Source organism: Tachysurus fulvidraco, chromosome 12 (assembly GCF_022655615.1).
Source record: "Tachysurus fulvidraco isolate hzauxx_2018 chromosome 12, HZAU_PFXX_2.0, whole genome shotgun sequence".
NCBI lineage: Eukaryota > Metazoa > Chordata > Actinopteri > Siluriformes > Bagridae > Tachysurus > Tachysurus fulvidraco.
In genome coordinates this window covers 11,020,077-11,042,487 of record NC_062529.1, presented here as the reverse complement: position 1 = coordinate 11,042,487, position 22,411 = coordinate 11,020,077, and the positions used below count along the sequence as shown (strand labels likewise).

At 40.5% G+C, this 22,411-nt stretch overlaps 1 protein-coding gene across 1 annotated transcript in view; it reads left to right on the top strand.

The window, feature by feature from the left end:
* Positions 1-1,966: 1,966 nt before the first annotated feature.
* Positions 1,967-22,411, top strand: part of crim1 (cysteine rich transmembrane BMP regulator 1 (chordin-like)) — an 80,509-nt gene continuing 60,064 nt past the window's right edge. The window contains exons 1-2 of the mRNA XM_027172311.2: positions 1,967-3,092; positions 10,231-10,404. Coding sequence (XP_027028112.1) covers positions 2,738-3,092; positions 10,231-10,404 — 529 coding nt within the window. The 5' untranslated portion in view covers positions 1,967-2,737. The remainder of the gene's footprint in view (positions 3,093-10,230; positions 10,405-22,411) is intronic.

The window sequence follows — 22,411 nt, the reverse complement described above, 5'->3', positions numbered from 1 at the left end:
TGAGAGGACTTGCAGGGGTCATACTCCCACTGCAGTCAGATGACTGATAAGACATGGCTCATCAAAGCTAATTCAATAGGGCACAGGAGCACCTGTGGCTCTCTCCTTGGTAACTATCACAACAAACACAGTGGTGCTGGAACAGTGGGTGTTCAATTTGCCGGCGCCTAACATCATTACGTGATTAGACACATCCAAATTAAAGTGACACAGAACATTGTTGCAGTTAACTCATTGACAATGTCAGTACCTTTTCTTTAGATAGGCCTGTGTTGGGAGAAATGAAGGTAATATTGCAAGCGTGTCTGTCTAAATGTTCTAGAGTAACAAGATACAAATGTAAGTGACATAACAGAAGACTTTGATGTTATAAAATTACACTATGTATATAGCTTTTTGATATAATGAGTATACATTACATGGTCAGGGTGGGTCTGGATCCTATCCAAGGAACACTGGATCTGAGGCTGGAATACATTCTGGATGAAAAGCTTTTTTGGACAGTGGGAGAACATTTGAAACTGCACAAGAATCAATGATAGGCTTTATGTTTTTGTGTGAAAAGAAGACTTGATGATATGATGGGTTGTTGAAAGCAATGAGTAGAAAAAACATTCTCTAGTCATTTGATATCAGAATGTTTCATTTTATTGTCATCATAGAAGTCTGATTTGACTGTACCTCAGGCAATGGTCCAAAGACATACTTTCACTGTGTCACCGTATCTGAGCTACTGTATCTGTCATCAAAGTAGGGAGGAAAAAACTCCTCAAATCCTTTGATGAGATTTTCAATACTTGTCAGATAGATCTGACAAGAAAAAAAACCCATGGTGAAACCCACTTTAAAGGCCCTGTAGATTGTGTTTTATTGATCTCTCAGACCACATTTCAAAATCAATTGCAATGCTCCTGTTCTGTAAAATCTATGGTTAAGGTTCACTTTGCATTAACAAATATATTATCTTGGTGTCCCCCAAACAACTTCGCTCTGACAGTTATCACACACCTAACATATCTACTCAACACTACATCAGTAGTCGCTGCAGCTGTGTCTGACATTGGCATACAAGGTCTAGTTCAAAGGTCACTTTGAACAACAGCCCAAAGGGATCTGGTTTCACCAGAGATGTTTGTGTTAATGGTTTCTTTCCCCAGCAAGAAGGCAGTGTTTTTGCATCACACACAACATGATTATGACTTGACACTTGCCGCAGTATTCATCTGGTAGAAGCTGGGTGAGAATCACTTGGGTTTAATGTGCTGTATTGAGTTTTAATGGACACACCTGAGTAATAAATCCCTCATCCAACAAATAAATGCAATAGAAGCCTTGATTTTTCACATATACTTTAAAGCACAGTGAAATTCTTTCTTTGCATATCCCAACTTTGGAGGTTGGGATCAGAGCGCAGTGTCAGCCACAATACTTCACCACTAGAGCGGAGATTGTTAAGGGCCTCGATCAAGGGCCCAACTGAGGCAGCTTGGCAGTGCTGTGGCTTTAACCCCTATCCCTCCTCAACCCTCAGCCTTAACCACTTGAGCCACCACTGCTCATAAATCTAACGAATAAATCCTCAAATCATTTTGCCTTTCTAAGACTTATTCTAAGAATTATTTTCTTTTAAAGATTCGTTTACAATTTGTCATTCTTAGCACAGATCACACAAGGTTTTTACTTACCAACTAGACACAGAAAATATTTTGTAAGAATATTTTATATTTTTTCACTATCTTTGATTAAAAAAAATGTAAGAGAAAATGAATTTTTGAGCTAAATATGATTTAAATATAGATTTGCTTATTAATGTAGGACATACAACTTTGTTTTCTTCTTTCTTTTTATATGGGTTCCTTGTTTCAGTGGCCATGATTTTTTTTTATTTTTATTTTTTTTCCAAGAAATATGGATCCATTGTGAAAGGAAGGAAAAAATGTGTATACGGGCCCCCGCGCCTTACCGGCACTTCCACAGCGCGACCCGCGCGCCCCCTGCTCCCTTTTCTTGCGTGTCCGGCTCTTGAGTGCGCGCGCTTCCCGCGTGCTCCATATGTGGAGTGAACGGCCCAGCGGAGCGGAGTAATGCAAGATGGGAGTGGTTCCGTTATGAGGTCACGGAGAGGCACAGAGCGGAGCGCGCGCAGCAACGGCAACACAGAGAGAGAAAGAGAGAGAGAGAGAGAGAGAGAGAGAGAGAGAGAGAGAGAGAGAGAGAGAGAGAACATGAGCTGTGCGACAGAGGCAGGAAACGTTTTATTCACGCAACCTTAAGTCGAGCGAATTCTTGACCGACGACTTGTTTTTATATATTTTTTTTTACTTCTTTGAAAAGAAAGTATCAGCTATTATTCAGCGATCTTGGTTGGAACAGGAAGAAATTCCCCTCCTTGCGTAATAGAGAGAAGAAGAAAAAAACAGACCGAAAAGACTCCGGTGCATGAGAACGGAGAGGAAAGTTTTCCTGTCTGAAAAGCGTCTGAACTCGGCTGAGATCCAGGCGCGTGAACCATGCACGCGTTGTCCAGCGTGGGGTAGCTGCGTAGTGTCCTGCTTTTGAAGGGATTTCGGAGACCGCTGCAAAGTTTAAAGGGGTTTGTTCTCATGCGACAGCAGACGGACGGTAGAAACGGATCCCGTCACGCGCTCGCTTAGAGCCATTGTTTAAGCTTTGATTTTTTTTTTCCGCTGAGGGATTCTGCGTTCCAGAGACACAACTTTGTTGGATTTACACTTATATGTCTTTCTACTTTTCCCCCATGATCTCTTCATCATCGTTCCCCACCTTCAGGATGCACGTTGTTCTGAAATGCGCGTTGATCTCGCAGTTCGCGCTGCTGCTGCTGGCCACAAGCGGCCAGGCGCTGTTGTGTTTGCCCTGTGACGAGTCCAAGTGCGAGGAGCCGAAGCAGTGTGTCGGCGCCGTGGTACCTGGTATCTGTGGCTGCTGCTCCGTGTGCGCCAAGCAGAAGAACGAGAGCTGCGGCGGTGTGTACGGCCTGTACGGCACGTGTGACGCGGGGCTGCGGTGCGTGATCAGACCTCCGCTCGACGGCGGCTCCATCACGCAGTACGAAGTCGGAGTTTGCGAAGGTAACTGACAAGCCTGAGATCTGCCCTCAACCTTGTTCTTATCTCCAGCAAGTTGGTTTTTACACAGTCTTCGCTTTACTTCAAGTCCAATCTCGTGGTTTTAAGCACAATTTGAGCGATTCTTTAATTCGCGCTCAGTTTATTCACCTTCCCATCACAAAAACAACAAAAACAAATCACAGCGAACCACTACACATAGAAACGTCCCGCATCAGTCAGTTATTCTACTAGGCTGTGAGAATCGGACGCTTTGTGATTGACTCAATGACAAACTGAATAAAATAAACAACCCAAATGACGCGTTGAATAATACTGAAATGGTGAAATGTGAAAGTTAGTGAAAAAATGCAGAAAGAGAGGGAAGTGGTTCATTATAGCGTCTATTTAATACGATGCACAACACGTTTTAATGAATCGTTTTGATGCAAAGTGTAAATCTGATCTAAAAGAACCTGAGTGCTGAAGGTCGCTACAGCTGTTTACAGTAAACATGCTTCCTCGAAGGGAAGAGAAGGAAAGAGTGAGTGAGGAGAAGGGAGCAGACGGTTCATGTGTTTGCAGTATGTCGGTTTTGCATTTCTTTGAGATATGATTGCGAACGGATCCCGTGCTGTTTTGGGACGAGGTGCCAGCGTCCTTCCGCCGAGGCGCATTGGGGTTTTTTTCTCATCGGAATGTCAGCTATGCGGTTCAGCTCGCGCGTCTAATCGTGTGTTTTACACCGGAGGACAGAAGGACAACAGCTTCCAATCACAAGTGTCTCAACCTTTCACTTCTTTAACACCATTATCATTATGTCATCATTAGTACTAATGTGTTGACTCAACTGATGCCAGGATTCATTTTGAATTTTCCACCTGTTGAACTGAAAGAAGTTCCTCAGACCTAAACAACTTTAAGTGCTTAAGTCATGTAATAAAACTCAAATGATTTGTGCTGTGATATAAATATATATATATATATATATATATATATATATATATATATATATATATATATATATATATATATATATATATATATATGGTACTAATGGTACTAATCTGTACCTGTCTTTGTCTCTGGGGTGATCTTTTGTACCTGTATTGTATATCGTTTCCATTTGGATTTACTTTTAGTCTAATAGTTTATTGTTGCTTTATTGGCACCTTCCAGGTTAAGTTACAAACTAAAGGTGGAAAAGATGTAGTTAACAGCACAGAAAAGGTACCGATTAGTATTTTTTTATCTGACACTGTGTTAGACTGCAAACCAGTGCTGAGGCTGGTTGTTTTTGTTGTTCGGACCAGTCCTGGTGTGGGTCAGACACACTGTACTCAATGCTGTGGGTCAGATTTCAGTGCGACTGATTATGAAAACATGCCGAAGGCATTCTGGCTGCTTTGTGGGTAATCTCTTAGGTGACATCTAATACAATCCAGCCAAGAAAACTGAACAGGATAAATTGTCAAAGCAATGTGTGCCACAGGAATGCAAAAGATCAAAGCACGGATCGCGAGGGCTGCGGTTTTGGCCGTAATATCTTATGCTATGATGACCCCACCCTAACCCAAATGCAATCTGAGATGAGGGTCATTCTAGTGAAGAGCTTTTAGATCTATGCAGGACATGCATTCATATTGAGCTTTATGTTTTTTGACAAACTTATATGTGGTGGTCTGGAAAAGCCCATTGGATGTCACGGTGACTGGATTGTATCGAGCGGCCAAAAAAGCGGAAAGATCACGTTTAGGCCTAAATTGTGTTTTTCTGCCTATAACAAATTTTGACACCTTGAACCATGAATGTTTCTTTGAAATATGTTATTTACTTTCTGTCAGTGGTAAAACACTCTCCTGAAAGATGTCTAAACCTTTGCTAGATTTCTCATATAGTGAATGTCAATCCACGTGTCTCTTGTACGCAACACGTCCATCTCACTGTGATAATCTGCCCATTGAACTCCACTCTGAGAGCTGACGTTTCAGGTCCTGTGTTAACAGAAGAGTCACAGGTTCCATTGGGACACTGCCTTTACTTTATAATGCTGTAACAGAGGAATTCCATTAAGCCCAGGCTCTGAGCACACAGCACAGTGCATAACACTAAAATACACGGGCTGTTGTTTAGAATACTATGCAGGTCTGAGGCATTCTGATGTATTTAGATTTAAATATACATCATTTTATAACTGTTAAATTCAATAATTTACTAATGAAACACACCAAGTGAAGCACTGGACATGATGCTGGCTTATATTAAACTGATCAATGTCAAAAAAATTTGAAGCTTTTTGACAAAGTTGGTACGGTTTTCTGTGCATAATACAAAAAAATACTTGCATGGTGATGATGTAGAAGATAGTTGTAAAACTTTTTGTCACCATTTAATGTTTTTATAGATTATATTTGATGTTGGCACAGCAAAAATAAAATCCAAAATCTTGAGTTTGCACCAAGGACACATTTTTTGTAAAGTAGGAAACCACAAGATGATTTTAATTTTATCAGCTGAAAAAAAATAAACCCTGAGTCTTGTCATAGGACTGTGCTATTTGAGCAATGCTTAAAAATAATGGAAATCAGGAACTCTCAGAAAATCGCTGATGCCCGCTGAGTGTTGGTATTTTCAATTAACAGCTTGAAACAAAAGTTAAACAGATAGGGGAATGTGAGATATACACACACACACACACACACACACACACACACACACGCACGCACGCACACACACACAGATAGATAGATAGATAGATAGATAGATAGATAGATAGATAGATAGATAGATAGATAGATAGATAGATAGATAGATAGATAGATAGATAGATAGATAGATAGATAGATAGATAGATAGATAGAACATAGTAAACGTAGTAAACAAGCTAACAAAACATTTTATCTAAGATTTGAAGATAGATTTTATCAGTGCCCTGTGCGAAGTCACAACACTCTGATCAGTAGCCCTGAGTCTTAATCACTGAGGCTCTATTACACCCTGATTCATACAACCTGAAAGTGCTAGAAGTTTATAACCTCTATTGCTAACACTCAAACTTTGACAAACTATTGACATCATCTTTGTTGACACAGCACTCAGACATATTTTTAAATAATTACTCCCCACATCAGAAAGAGAGAAACTCTCCACATACGCCTTTGTTTGTTCCCATAAACCATTTGTAGGCAGTGCTGTTGCAGAGCCAGGAAGGAGCATAAAAAGTAAGCACACACAAACACTTCCTTTTCCCCTTGTTTTTGCAGTGTATCGGAGGAATGTGTGTGCTCGGCCTGTTGCAGCCTATCTGCATTTTCAGCCCTCTGGCTGCGTGTCAGCCCAGCTGTCTGATGCCAAATAATTTAGGGCCTTAAAAACAACACGTATTAATCCCGAAATAGTGGAGCATGTACTGCGCTCATGCTTGCCTGGGAAGCATGGGTATTTACTCACATATTCTGTCAAACAATTTTTCACAAGCTTACATTGACAGTTCACCTTGGAATGCAATGGCATGGCAGTGAGCTGGCTGGAATTTATTTGTGTAGCTTGACACTGCATTTTGGACATGTTAAACTGTATATGTGTGTTCAAAACACACACGGCTGGAACTTTGCTGAATACGAGCACATCGTGGTTTGTCTCTCAGAAGCTGATTTTGGGTTTGGTATATGAGCCTTGGACCTGTTCATATGTTCTGCATCCAAACTTTAGCACTGTGTCCCTGCAGCCAGTATTGCAATGTCATGCACTAAAATCACAATCTGTCTGGCTGGGAGAATAATCAGCAGCCTTTATTACATAAATGACTGGAAAGTGGACAAAGGGCACACAGAATTACATGCAGTCTGTTCAGAGACAGCGACTATCCTCGTTGCCATCATACACACAGACCCAGGCCTCTGCCTGTTAACAAAAGAGCATCATATTTCTCTTAATCAATGTCAGTTAGACAGCTTTCTGTAAAATTCTTTGGGCAAATGCTAAATGAACTATAAAAACAGGGTTAGGTATTCTTCTGCTGAAATGATTTGGTGTTTTTTTCTTGGCATGTATGGCTTGGACATTTCTGAATACTATCTGTACTTGCTCTTTTACTATATTTTTATACATCAGGTTGTGTGTTTACTTCTCCATTTTCACCTCTATTGTTGAAATGCCAGCAGATATGAATTGCTCTGGGCCATGTCCAAAAAGAAAGTCCTTAGAGTGAAGCTTTCAACTTCCTTTCTTCTACATTCTACATTCAATTCAACACTGGATGTTTGCCCTTGTCTTTTTTCTTTGTCCCCTATAAAAAAAAAAGGACGGTTCAGACCAGATTACTTTCGTCAGTGAACACAGGTTGTCTTGTGTAGTCAGGGAAGACAAGCGGAAATGTTTCCTCCCTTTTAGCAGCCTCACTGTCACTATTTCTTTGGAAGTTTCTCTTTTCCACTACAGAGCGGTGGAGGAGTCAGAGGAGAGAGATGCAGGGGTTTTTGGTGATTATCGTTCCCAAGCCCCAGGCTAGAGAAAGCCTTCCCGGCATGAATGATGGTGGATGCTGTTTTCTGGAAAAACAGCTGCACATCATGGCCCCGATTCCCACACCTTTCTCAAATCTGGGCGAAGATTGCAAAACATAATTTTACACAATCACAATCTGTATATTATATCACTCTCCTCTAATTGTTTATTAGATATTGTGATTAATCTTTTAAAGAGGTTTTTCTTTTCTGAGTGAACTAATTAATAGGTGTTGTGAATGCAACGCTATGTGTCCAAAGAAGGTCTCTATCTTGGATAACAACCAGGTGCTACCGTGGGCACAGCAGCAAAATGAACCGCTATAGTAGGATGAGTTGTAATTTGAGGACTGCTGTAAAGGCCTCCCATTTATGCTTTAACTAAACTGATGCAGTGGATATATTGTAGTTCAGTATAGACGATGCTTGCTGCTTTGTTTTATGAGGGCTATTTGCATAATGTTTATGAGAACTCTAGCTGCCTATTTGTTTAGTGGTTGATCTATATTAAGTAATGGAAAAGTTCACATTTTTTAACTTTATAATTCATAGTAATTGTAAAAGTTCCTGATTTTAGTTTAATTGAAATGTTTTCTATTCCTAAATTATAGAATTGTTTTTCTTTGAAGTAGTGGTGTTTTATTTCTATGGATAACCCAAATCACAAAGGTTTTCCTGTTTTGTGGCGATAATGAAAATGTGGCTAATAAAACTGTCACCTTATCCTTAAATATACTAATGGACTTGTTGTACTATTCCGGGAATCCTCCAGAATAAGGTTTCCTTAAACATGCTTGGCTCAGGAACAGTGTCAAAACACAAGCATGCTTTTAAAAGATGTTCTTTCCCCGGTCTCTTGGAACCCGAAATCTAATCTCGGCAGCTATATACAACTTCTCCTGGAACGTACCGGGGCTGTGGGACTTGAAATGGCACCGTTTGTCAAAAGCAGCTCATGTGAAAGAATCAGAGATGTGAGGGTACTCAGTAACATGTCTCTCAGTGTTGTTGTTGCCAAGCTGAGACTCTGCGTGTGGCTCAGACCACCAGGAGAGTGTTTATTGTATGAGCCCCATGCCAGGATAGAAGCAGACATGTTTGGCCAGGAGTGCACCGGCTTGAACTTCCTCACCCTGCTATATGACCCACAGCTCGTCTGGAGAGCCTGGATTAGTTATTGGAGTATCGGCTGTTGACAACATCTATTCAAGGTCAGGGTGAAGTCAGGTGGATGTTGCTTCCTGGCAGTCTGGCTTTGCAACACTTATCACACTGTGGATGATATGCAGTGTTACCTGGAGTGCCACAATTCATTTAACCTGTTTATACTTTGCATATTTTTCATTTCTTTATTGCACGTTTTCATTACACATATACAGCACTCCAAAGCTGTGTTAGTATTGCAGGACAGTGCAGATTCCTTGAACAATGCTGCACACACTTGTGCTGTGCAGCTGAGATCCCTGAGATGCACACTCAGTCTCTAATGCAAAAGGAAATTGGTTATCCAGCATTTATTTATCCTCAGCCTAATATTTTGGTATTTAAACAGGTCCGCCTTGAGATTTTACCATTTTTAATAGCTTTCAGCTTTCTTAACAACTTTATCCTGGTCAGAGTTGTTATCAATGTTGTTGTGTAGTCTTTCCTGGGAACACTGTTCATGAATAGGAAATACACACTGGATGTGATGCAGCCACTCTATCGCCAGGCAACATACACACAAATTCACACATTAATTCATACCTAGGGGCAATTTGGAGCTGTCAGCACACATGTAAACACTGCACAGAAAGTTACCCATACTCAGTACTGAACCACAGAGATGTAAGGCACTGCACCACCACGTAGCCCCAAGTTTAAGCCCAACACATGGCATATATCTGATGTAACCCTGGCCAAATGCAAGATTGATGTTGGCACTGTTTGAGAAAATCATGCACCAGGCAATTTATTGCATAGTTGTCAAGCAGCAAGATACTGTTTTCCACTGTTATAAATTAGCTACTAAGAAAGGGGAATTTCACTAGACAACTCGATGACCTTCATGGAAAAAGGAAGTGTCTGTTGAATCTATGGGCCTTTATTTACTGGCTGCTTTCAGCAGAGGCAGAGATTGCAGGAAGTGCACACACTACACACCCACTAGTAGACTTCCATAAATGTACAGGCACTTGAACAATGTGCATATACAGTTTTGTGTTCTATCCCATCTGAAAACACACACATACAGTGATAAGGTGAACACACAGCAAGCTGGAACACCAGTCTACACATCAGTTATTTGTGTTTGCATTGTAAATAACACTTTATAATATTGCCAGAAGATTGCAATGCCACAAGGTTAAGGTTCATTCTTACTTCAGAATTGTTGTAAAATTATACTATATTATGTTCCAAACAAGAACTTTAGAATATCTTTCTTTGTCACTTCCAGGTTCTCAGTTGTACATAATTAAATCTTGTACCTGTATATGTGCTATTAACTATCCATTCCACCAGCTAACACCAAAGCTAAAGATACAATAATCACTGTGCTGTTGATTTTTATTGGTGCAAGAAATTTAGATGATACTGGATTTTGCCCCTCTATCTTTGCTTGCCTTCTAGCTTGGTAAATATTGTTTTTTTTTCTTTTCCTTTTGATCCTTCCTCAGATGAAAACTGGGATGATGACCAACTCTTGGGATTTGAACCATGCAACGAGAACCTGGTTACGGGCTGTAACATAATTGACGGGAGGTGTGAATGTGACAGTGTACGGACATGCAACAACCCATTTGAGTTTGCCAGCGAGGAGTCTTGTCAGACAGCCCTGAAGAAGATCGAAGGTAAAAATCGTTGTCTTCTACTCTGTCATGCAGGAACTCATCCATGCGTGGCCATGTTTAATCATGGCTTTTAGAAAAATCTGCAGATTTAAACATTTGTTTGGACACCCAGGTTGCTCGGCTTAAATAACCGTGGAATCTGATCGTGGTGGATCTGATAAATACTCTCAGAGTGAGACTTTTTTAAATGATATTTGAGGCCATGTATTGCTGTATCTCTTTACAGCAAGCACATCCTCACCTCTGAGTATAACACATACTTCTGCCAAATGAAATGATCTGTGATTAACTTGGTAATTGAAATGGGCTTCCTGGCTAATTCCGAGATGTTCAGAAATGATTCTGACAGCCTATAATCTCTCTGTATAATTTACAAAATGATTTAACCTATGATCTACTTTGAGCATTAGGAAATTAATTACAATTCCAAGCTAATATATAGACATTAGATTACACAGGATGGAACTGTCATGTTCTGTTTTTGCTCGATCTAACTTGGGATCAACAGCAGATGTGACATGTTAGCGATATGTAAGCACAGGGTTAACAACCAAACAGCCAAACATCTATCCAAACCAAATGGCTTCTGACTCCCAATTCATCTGAACAAATGCAAATTACAAGATTATGCATCAACCCCACTGCTGCAGCTATTATACTAGCTCTTTAGCAACTAGGTTAGTGGGCCAGCAAGACCACAACATTGTAGTAGATTATGAGTTTGAATACAGTTTGCAATGATGAAATCACATCACTGTATGGGTTCATATTGATAAAAATGAATGTTTACATTAAAATGATTTCCTTTGGAAAATTGATTAGCTTGTATATTCCTGTCTAGTTTTTCTTCCTTCCTTATATCGATTGGTTGTTTATTAAAAAATCAGTATGCTACACTGGAATTCATGGCAACACATTGATTTTATTAGCCTTTCTGTTCTCGCTCAACACAAATTAGACGTTTTTAAAGCTAAATTGTTTTAATTTTATTTTTATAGGGTGCTTTTTCTTTTACAACTGATGTGGGTCAGAGAGTGAAAGTTTTCCTTATCTTTTTGGTGCGTACCATGTTTTTTATATGTTTGTAAGTTTTTTTTTAGAAAGCCTGTGATTAACAAATAGCTTTATTTGCCTAAAGCTGATAAGTGCTATCAGAATGCAAATGCTGTGTTGGACACACACTGCATTCTCATCATGGTCTTGTGTGCTTTGGTTGGATTGGCAGCACATTGATAAATAAACTCCAAAATATATGTTTGTTATCACAGTTATCTTGACAGTGGTTGATGGCCGTCGTTTTTTTGTGACAGGTGCACTCTTGTCAGAGCTATACCAGGCTGCGGTTCTTTTTACGCTTCCCCCACAGCGCTTCATCTTAATAGGTAGTTGTTATCTTGTTTTGACTGCTTTGTATTGTTGTGCAATTGTCACTTGTTTATTGAGATGTTATGTCTAGGTCCGGACTATTGTTTCATGTTTATGTGTGTGCGTGATTGTTTACTGTTAATGCGCCTAGTCTTGGCTGCTGTTTTGTTGTATTTGGACCAGCACTTGGGTCTCCTTTGGGCAGCTCACTATGGTGATGGTTGGGGACTGGGACACATTTCTGCACTGCAGTAGTGAGATGTCCTTGGTGGTTATCATTTACATAAGGAAAACATTACTGCCGTGATCCGTCAGCTTAACCCATTATTTTATGTTGGGAGTCTGAAGAGAGGACGAGAGGTTTATTGATTCTGCATTAAATAATCACTTATGTTACGCAGAATTGAAGCCTTTTCTATAATGTGTGTAAGCCCTGACTCCTACTCCCACAGTCACTTTTCTTTGTGTTACTGGCAGCAGAGGGAAGGAAAAAGACAGAGCTGCATTTAAATTACTCCACTTGCAACTGCACTTGGAATCAGCTGATATAGGGTTGTCCTTAAAGACCATTCATCCTGTTTCATCTTAAAGCCTAATCTTGCTGAAGGAATGTGTGTGTATATATTCAACTGAGAACATAACATTTAGAGCGATTGCAGCTTTTGATGGGCGTTATAACCTCTATAATATAGCATGTAATATTTATAAAAGCCAAAAAGCAACAGACATGTGAAAGGACAGATAAAGACTGATACTGATGCTACCTGCCTTTCCTTGGTGGTTTCTAATGACCACTTTCCTCTGGACCATTCCTACGTGGAATCTAAGGGAAATCAATCCTCAGCAGAACTAGAATAATATGCTGACCTTTGATAGCTAACTAGATTTTTCTCAAGGTTTGAATAAATGTCAGAGTGGTAAATCATAGTTAGACCGGTCAGCGGATGGAAAGACTGTTTGAAGATGCCGATCAGGATTGTTTGACTGAAATGTCTAATTTTCTGTGCAGTATATCTGGTGTATTTTGGAAAATTAACTTTTAACCTAGGCAAATGATATCCTTTTATTCAATGCCCAAATGAATGTGCATGTGAACAAGTGACAAAATCTTTGGACGCGGAATTACATAATAGATATTCTAGTTTTCTACAGTTGACTTGAAATGAAAAACATTTTTTTGGACAGGCTTAATCACTTGATAAGGCAAGGCTATGGTGTAAAGCATTTATTGTGATGAGAAATGTCTTGGGGACTTGATGAGAGAATGCTGAGGAACCACTGCAAGTGTAAGTAGAGGGTCTGCATTTGAAATTAATATGGAGGTAAATGGCCGACTTCCACTAACCCAGATTAGTCTTCTGAACCAGAGGTTTGTATAATTCTCTAGACCACTAAAACTTCCCTTACAGTCCATTATTGATAGGGCAGCGATTCCGAGCACATAATTTGATATTAAAGTGCAGATCTGTCAGATTGTGCGAGAGAGTGTGGATGAGATGTTCAGCTAAAAGGTGAAAGTCTGCATTTGACATGAGACAAGAGTGAGAGTGCCTTTAATAGGGACAGTGAAAGAAAGGGAAAGCAAGTGAGAGACAGGAAGTTTTGTTCTCTGGGAGTCTGTTGTGCCATGAAATTTTGTTCCTCTGTCCCAGCTAGGTCAAAGCACATTAAAGGAAATGCCTTGCATTCCTGCTACAGTGCTGTGTCTCTGACGCTATGGCATGACTACAGTGGAGAATATTTGTTCTGTGGAGCCAGCCATGCTAATTGCAGACCCCGTTGTGTACAGGGAGCGCGCAGGTGCTCGTGCCAAAAGCAACATGTTTCTGTTCGGCTCAACAATGTCCTGTTTTCAAGGAGAACATTGGAGTGTGGAGGGAGTAATTTCACTCTTATCCCATGAATCAGTGCACACCAACTGATTTCAAATAGGGATGAACTTTCTTTTTTGTTTGATGTGAACCATGCCCAAAGATATGGCAGCAACACTGGCATGAAGAAACAGTTAAAGGTCCATTAGTGTTTATAGATGGCCATTGCTGTTCATTGCTGTGTACATTAATTGATTATTTGTGGAGGCTGAGTGTAATTAATCTAGGTGGCTATTGAAAGCTTTGTAAACAGATCCTTAGCATTCCTGCTGCGCGTTATTTTCTCCTCCCCATGACTTTGGCGCATGGGAATGTTTGGGGACATCTATTTATTCAGCATGACTGTGGTCCACCTCCTCCTTGCTGGAGAAAAGATTAAGAGCTTTTGCAGCTCTATAAAACTCCCAATAATGTACTCACATCAATCTGTACGCAAGACCTTTGACAAGTATAATGCTTCACCTTTTCTGTCCTGCAAGCTCAGGATGATGGTAGAATTTTACTCTTGAGGCAGAGCATTAGTGGCATTACCATTGATTCCTGCTCTATAGCTAGTAGTGGTCATGGCCAATGAACCACTGTCTATTAGTAGAAATTCCCTCTGAGTTTGTCACTTCAGTCTAATTCATTTGCTTTGATTGTGGTAGTATGTTCTGATGTTTCACACTTTGCACCAAGCATTAAAAGCACAATATCATAAAAGTGCATTTTTCAGATTCCTTTATGGATATTTATCTCTATATTTGCTGCTTTTTATCTAGGTTTAGTATGATTACATTCCTACAGCATGTTGATTGACCTTGTTGTTCTTTGTTCCTTCTTCTCTTCAAGTGTTCTCAGGGTAAAGGCCAAGTGGTGCAGAAGGATTTAAATGTCTACTAAATCCATTAGGAACCTCTCACCAGTCTCACCTCAGGTCCATAGGTTCCACTGTTTTTCAATAGCATTACTCTAAAGTAGATTATTATAAGTACTGTATTATGACAAGCAAAAAAAAAAAAAGCAATCAAAAGGCAGAAGATTTGAACTAGAAGAAGGGGACTGGGAATGGTGCTGATAATCTATCTGTGTTTTAAAATCTATTGGCTTTGGAAACCTTTAAATATGTTTACCTTTCTGCTGTAAAGATACTTGTGCCCAGAATTTCAATTGATTTTCAAGATTGAGAGATTTGTGGATTTAAGGTTGGCTTACATCAAAATCACATGCTTTAAGGAAGTCTCAGAAGAAATACAGTTTTTGCAGTTCAATGCATCATCGCATGAAAGAAAAGAAAGAAACGTCCTTCTGAGCCAAGCCATTCTGTTCTTTGTATGTGGAACAAAGGAATTCAAATCAATAGTAATGTGTCCAGACTTCCACACTGGGAGAGCTGCCAATAGCCAAGTATTGACCTCTGAGTACCATGAGGATGTGAGCTACAGACTAAGGCCAGGGTTATTCCAAAGTGCAGAGCATATTTCTTATGTCCTACCAATGAGATAAACAGTTGACCAACAAATTGAATATTTCCCACAGCCATCTTGCTTATACATTCAACTGTATCCCTAATCTGAGTATGGTATTGCTTCCACTACTCTGGTTCTTGTAAGCTGTTAAGGAAACTTTTCCATATAGTAGCACTGTCAGTGAACAGTGTCAAAAGACTGAATTTATTGAGAGCAGCATACAGTACAACCCATGTGATATCTTCTAGAGATGCACTTATCAGATTTATTATATTCTCCATACTATACCAATATGAAAGTTCTGAATATCGGCTGTTATAACTAATACTGATCTGATACTCTCCATAACCAAGCCGATTCTATGCCAGTTGCTGTTGCCAAGTTATAAAAACCATCACAGACATGATGGTGTGATCTGTGCAAGGTCAGTCATCGCATTCACAACCTAACTCTAAAGCCAAAAAATGGAATTTCTTCGTGTTTTGTTGTACTTCTTTGTCATGACGCACTGTACATTAATGAGTCATGACTCATAGGAAAGTAGGGACTGAGTGCTTTCAGAATGTAAAGTATTTATGGTATTTTTTCCAGAGTACTGGGGGCAATATATTAAATGAAATTAAAAAACTGTTCATTTTATCACACAACTTTGGGATTCCCCAAATGCTTCTTTATAAGCTTTTGAAATGTGAAGTGTTAACTTTAACCACTAAAATTGTGTGTAAGGTTATTCCAACAGAGGTAAAAAATGTCTCACACGGAAAGCCAACCTTATTTTATATCAGACTTGAAGCCATAAAATAATTAATTTGTTTATACTGATTGTAAATGTCTGATAAGTTGATTGAACACCAATGTACTGGTGAAAAGTTTTAGAATAACAAACAAAGACTGTTCTTATGCCAATCTAACCGTTCAGACAAGTCCTGATACCAGGATCCTTGACTGTTGGATTAGCTTTATCTGATAACACTCGCTGTATGTTTTTGAGTAGTGTAATGGCCAGAGAATTATTGCAGAAGCATTCACTTGTACTGTCCATTTGATCTTCGATGTAGGTAGTTGAATAGCCTCTAAAGGGCATTTGACACAAATGTTCACTCAAATGATCCTGTAGTACAAAAGCTGACATATGTTCTAGTTCAGCCTGACTGTCATCCAAGCCACAGTGCCACACAACAGCCAGTGTTTAGCAGAGGAAGACTCAGGGGTACACCTTGATTCAGAAAAAGAGATGGAGTTTACTTAAAATAGGGCTGTTGAAAGCTTGACATTTAAGCTTGTGATTGCCTTGACAATTGGCTCCTTTACAGAAAGCCACTTTCGTTTATTCCCTTTCTTTTTTCTCTATGATTGCTACAAAACTGCGATATGTGATAAGCTCGTTTCCCCTCAGCTCCTACTTTCTGTCCAGAGATTACCAAGTGGAGACATTTTGACTGAATGATTCCAAACATGAAAAGGCAAGTGTGCTGATATTTTTGGGGCACAGAGGTGTTTTGTTTGTTTGCTAGCAGATGTTGACATTCAAGGATTCCTTAGGTGAGGATGAAGGAGATGGCTGAAAGTGTGGCACAGTGCACTGATAAAGATGAATCACTTTTTTAGAAACACTCAGCAGTGTCGATCTTTTGTCCTAAGAGTGACAATCTTTTGTGTATTAAAAGATAATAGAAAAGCTTTCAGGAAAAAACGTCCTGTCATCTGTGTTTGTTTCTTAATTACATGCAACATCTAAATCAGGGCTTTCTTCATGAATATGAGGATATTTTAGTATTCACTTCAGTTGACACTTCAATTTACTTATCATACACTGCTGTATGACAAGTTAAAAGCAAATAAGATTAACCTTCAGTGACTATTAGAAATAACTGTGGTTGCATTTTGAATTCATGCTCTAGGTCATCTCTTCATTGTGGTAGCTTTTACACTTATTAGTCCATTTACTGTGTTTGAATCAGAGTAAAATGTATAGTTTGGGTTTGTTTGCAATTTTGTATACTTTTATATTCTGTTTCATACTGCGAATTAATTGAATCAAAAAGAAAAATAAATTGCCTGAGGGCCATGGAAGGCTTCAAGCACAATCCTTTAACTTTAGGTTAGCAGCTCCATCGATCCATCCGTCTGTCCATCTATCCGTCCATCCATCTATCCACCCACATTCTTTTGACAGGTTTGTGTGGGAACCTGGAGTTTATCCCAGGGTACTTGGAGCAAGGCATGTCTTGTATGGGGTGTTTAGCAAATTGCATCTACTAATTTGAACATATAAACGAAACATTTTCCTTTCAGTTTCTGCAGCTGGTCGATTCAAGGTCGAAAGACTTCTTCACTGCAGTTGAACTCTAGAGTTTGCCTGCTTTAGTAAGCACCCACGGGTGATTGCTGTGTTCTCACCTGCATGTGTGAATCCAGTGAGTCAATATGAGGTCTAACAACCCTGAGGAAACAATGTCATGACTACAGCAACCACCGAGTTAACGGAAATGCTTCCTGTGAGTGACATCATCGATTCAGCTTTTTATGCACAAATGGGTTCTCTGCATGAGTCTCTGCACATCAGGTTAGAGGTTTGTGTACCTTTTGTTGGCCATTATTGTTTGGCTGCTTGTAAGAAATCAGATGTTCACACGTCTTTAGAAAAAAAAAAGCAGATGCAGAAGAGGCTTTGTAATTCAGTGGTACCTTGTCGATTCCATTTAGCTACGCCTCTGACTTTACAACTTTTTTTTTTTTTTTTTTTGTGAAGTCAAAAATCAAACTGATAAAGGAATGTGAAATTTTTAAATGCTATGTTGAAGTGCTTTCTGAAGATAATCTACCTTCTGTCAGCCCACCACAGTTGTGGAGAGGCTAGCCTGCCCTGTTTACTCTGTAAATATGACTGTTTCCTTTGGCTTTGATTAAAGCGTGTTCATCAAGCATAAATGTGAGCAAAAGCATTTGGGGAGGAAGAACACTGCTACATTTTTCTCTCCCAGAAAGCTTTACAGGAAGGAAAAACTCTAAACAACTCTAAGAGGAAATGTGCAAAAACAAGAGCTTATTGCTTGTTGACTGCAGAGGACCTCAGAGGGTCATGGAGTGTTTTGACTGGCTGTGGCAGAAAAAGTGAGGGTTTGTGAGAGAGGGAAAGATACTTATTTTGTCACGAGATTTTGTTGTTAGAAGAGAACAAGGTACAGACTTGTTGTCTGTTTGCTCATCAATGTGGTTATTCTTTGGAAAAGGAAGCAAGGTATTGTGGAAAACAGGGCCTCTGGGGTTTTGAGGTAGAAAGAAGAACTTTGTACCTCAGTGATGCTGCAAACGGACTCCAGCCCATACATTTACGGTACAAATGCCACTGCTTTTGAGACCCTGAGGTGGAAACTCAGGGTAGGATGTCTGTTTTAAGTCTCAAATAATCTGTACTTGCAAGTTTACTTAGTGTTAAAATACAGTATATTATTTTGTATCAAAATTGTCAAAAGAGCTATTTGTGTCAGAGGTTTTAAAGGCGTCAGTGTTGCGTGTGTAGCGTGCTTCGACGCTTCTTCATCATAATCATTTTTGTTTTCCCGAGTTTTTGCAGGAACACAATCATGTCGATGGCTAATGGTTACATGCCTTACGTAACTGAATATTTGTCGTAGATTTCTCTAGGAGAGCGTGTTTGGACCTATCATCTGGAATGTTTGGCATAGCAGAGTTCCTTCTATATAGTCTTTTTTTTTTCAAAGCTGGCTTCATCTTTCCCTCCCTCCCCTCTTGTGCTTTCATCTTGTTTGCTCTTTCCTTCTCCCAGTTTTGTGCTTTTTCATTTTGTCCCTACACTTTCTCTCTTCCTGTCCAATTTGTTATACAAGGACACACACACACACACACACACACACACACACACACACACACACACACACACACACACACACACACACACACAAAAACCCACTATTCTTGCTGAAGTGAAGCTGGCCTCTTCTTTAGAGAGCTCAGATATTTGCACCATAAGGTGAAAGGCAGCATGGCCAAGTAGTGGTTGATGGGTCCTTCTGAAAAATGCTGGGAGATTGAAGATGGGGTGAACAGGAGTGGAAAGTGATCCACTCCACTGACAAAAAAAATCTATCCTATTATCACATAAGAATGTGTGCACAGCTTACAGAAGCAAGACTGAAAGTAATTGACTTGCATAGTGAATTTAGGAGCCTTCCAGGCTCTACAGAGTAGCCAATACCACCTCCCAAAGCCTTAATGCTCCACTGCACCATCTGTATCTTCACCCTGAAGAAAGCCCTGCTTTATTTTTCTCTTTCCATTTTTCAGGACAGTGTTATTGCTACATCTTATTCGTTAGTTAGTTTTCAATATGGCAGTCATCAAAAAAGTGAACAATTTTGTACAAGCAGTAAACGGTATCTAGCGTTTACACTACGAAGCCAAGAAAGAGAAACTGCTGAATCAGCCAAATCATCTAAACAGGGTTTGTGTTAACAGAAGAAATGAAACAGCCATGAGAGACCCAAATTTTGCTGTGAATTTTCTGTGATTTACGGAAAGATAAAAATTCTCTTCCATCCCCTACTTAACCGCAGATCTCCTGAGGCTAGGCAAAATGGCTAGTATTTATTTTCTATTCATTCATCCACATAAAGTGGGGAAATGCATAAAAAGCTGCAAATGGTAATTTTATGTTCTATTGTGTTACCTGAAGTCTTTCATGCTGTGAAAAAATGTTCAATGAGCAGCTTGTACTTGCCTTTTCAAATTTATTGTATAACTATATTAGCTAATTATAAAGAGCCCAAGCTGCCCAACTGATCAATCTAATTCTGGACTCGTTTAAGTGATTTTAAGTACTTATTGCAATCAGGAACATAAGCACTATTCAAAGATACCTGCACTCCCATCTTACACCAGGTGTATCTTATGAACATTTTGGCATTATGTGTTGTATTTGAGCTGAACTTGGAGGAAAAAAGAGACATTTGGAAGGACACATGTCGGTGGATTGGGGTTATTGGTTTGTCGTTGTGGGTGAGTTTGTTAAAGATGTACGTGTGTGATAGATAAACCTGGTGTAGTTATCTGTTTGCCAGCTCCTGTTCTCCCCCATGTCACTCTTCTTTCATCTCTCTGTGCAGAGAGCCTTGGTTTTGGTGGTTGCATGATGGCTTTGTGTTGCTCCACATACCTGCACACATCATCTGCCCATCTGCAACACCAGCTCTACCAGCAGGGGAAAATTCAGTAGAACAAATGCAAGCCTTTGTGCAGCTGTTTGCTTGGTTTTTCATTTGTATGGAGGAATGTGGAGGTAAAGCTTAGTAGATGATGTAGTAGTGATGGGAACTGGGAGTGGAGACAATAGCTGAGGGAAACAGTGATACTGTTAATGCTATATTGATGACAGCAGCAGCAGTTAGCATTGGTGCCTAAAAAAATGAGATTGTCCAGTTATAATACTAGGAATTTTTGGTGTTGTTCTTCATGTTGCTGGAATGGTGGAAGGGCTAGAAGGGATAAGCGAGACTAGTTTCAGCTCCAACAATTGGCTATGGAAAGCCCAACACTAACTGTGATGACTATTTTCAAATTTTCCGATTTTTCCTATTGTTCTGACACTCGACATTCTGTCAATCTTCTGATATGCACCAACACAAGTCTCAGTCCTCCACTTGAGTGTTCAGGTGATTCCCTACCCTGGTTAGTTAGGTGATACTGTGCATCAAAAGGAGGAAAATATCACCACCTGGAACAGCCATTGACCTCCATGTCTCATTAATATCTGATAAGACTAAATCATGCTTATGGCATATGAAAGCAGCTGGCTCCGGTGATCCCACATCACTTCCCTTCAGGCCACGCACGGCTCAGGCGATTGCAGAAGCTTCCTAATTACCTCAGAATAAGCAGGACCCTGTGGGATTCTCCCTGTTTGTAATGCACACTAAGTTGCATACCTAAAGTCTTTGGAAAATATTAAACGTCAGCGAGGACTCTATGCCTTCACAAACACATCTGCTGCAATGAATAAACCTGCTGCATTGGTTTGTAACCTGGCATGACATCTGCCTGGCTTTATGTGCTAGAATTTAGAGATTGATTTCTCTAAACAAAAAGAATATTTCAGGAATATAGGACATTAATGAAGAATGTGGCCACTGGCAGAATAAAAATGAATTCCCACAGCATGGTGCTCTGACGTCATGAATGACCGATTTGCTCTTGACAGGAAGGCTTGTGACGAGAGAAAGATTTGGCGAGAGAAATGATGCTGTCCATCACCTGTACTTGGTGTGCACAATACTTAGTTATGTGTGTTTGAATATGCATGAGCCTGTTTTATTATTTATTATTTAAAAAAATTCCCAGAGACAGAGGAGGCGGAAAGGAAATAAAAGCTGCGAGGAAACACACGGGACCACACACGGCGAGGCGCGGCGCCGCGCGCGCGCGCGCGCGGCGAGCCCTGCGCCGCGCGCGCGCGCGCGCGCGCGCGGCGCACACAACAGCATCACACACACACACACGCGCAGCGCCCAAGGAGCGCTGCGCGCGCTCGCGCAGACGCTCGACAAACCAACGCGCGCGCCGCCGGCGCGCGAGCGCTCGCGCGCGCGCGCGAGCGCGCGCACAACACACGCGCGCCGCACGAGCGCAGCACACAACCCCCCGCTCGCACAGGACACGCGCCGCGCGCGCGCGCGCGCACACAACACAACACCAAGCTCTCTCTTTCAACTCTCTCTCGCCACAACCCCCCTCTCTCACAGACACGCGCGCGCGCGGTCTCTCTCGTGCCTCGCTTAGTCGCTATCTCGATCTCTCTCTCTCTCATCACACACACGTCGCTCTCTCTCTCTCTCTTCTCCTCTCTTCGTATCTCTCTCTCTCTCTCTCTCTCTCTCTCTCTCTCTCCCTCCCTCTCTCCCTCTCTCTCTCTGACTCTGACCATAATGGAAAATTGCTGCAATTACATGTTATTGGTCACAACATTTTTCTGTTATCATAATTCTGTGGCAGAGAATGAAGCAGTTAAAGTGAGAAAAAAGGACTGTCTAAAAGAGCGACTGTACTCTCATCCAGGCTAATCCTGTCTGTGTGCGTTACTCTACAACATGCTCTACACTAATGATCAACTCATGCACTTGTGTCATTTGATGGCAGTGTCATTTTTCTTTCTGGATGTTCTCACTGAAGCAGCACTAAAGCTTATTGCATGTAAAGTTACAGACAAGGCCTCCTCCAGAAATGTTCAATTCACACAAAACCTCTGCACATTTTCCAGTGTGAGACAGGAGACATGATGCCCCTTATTACAACTGCATGCAAATGAGT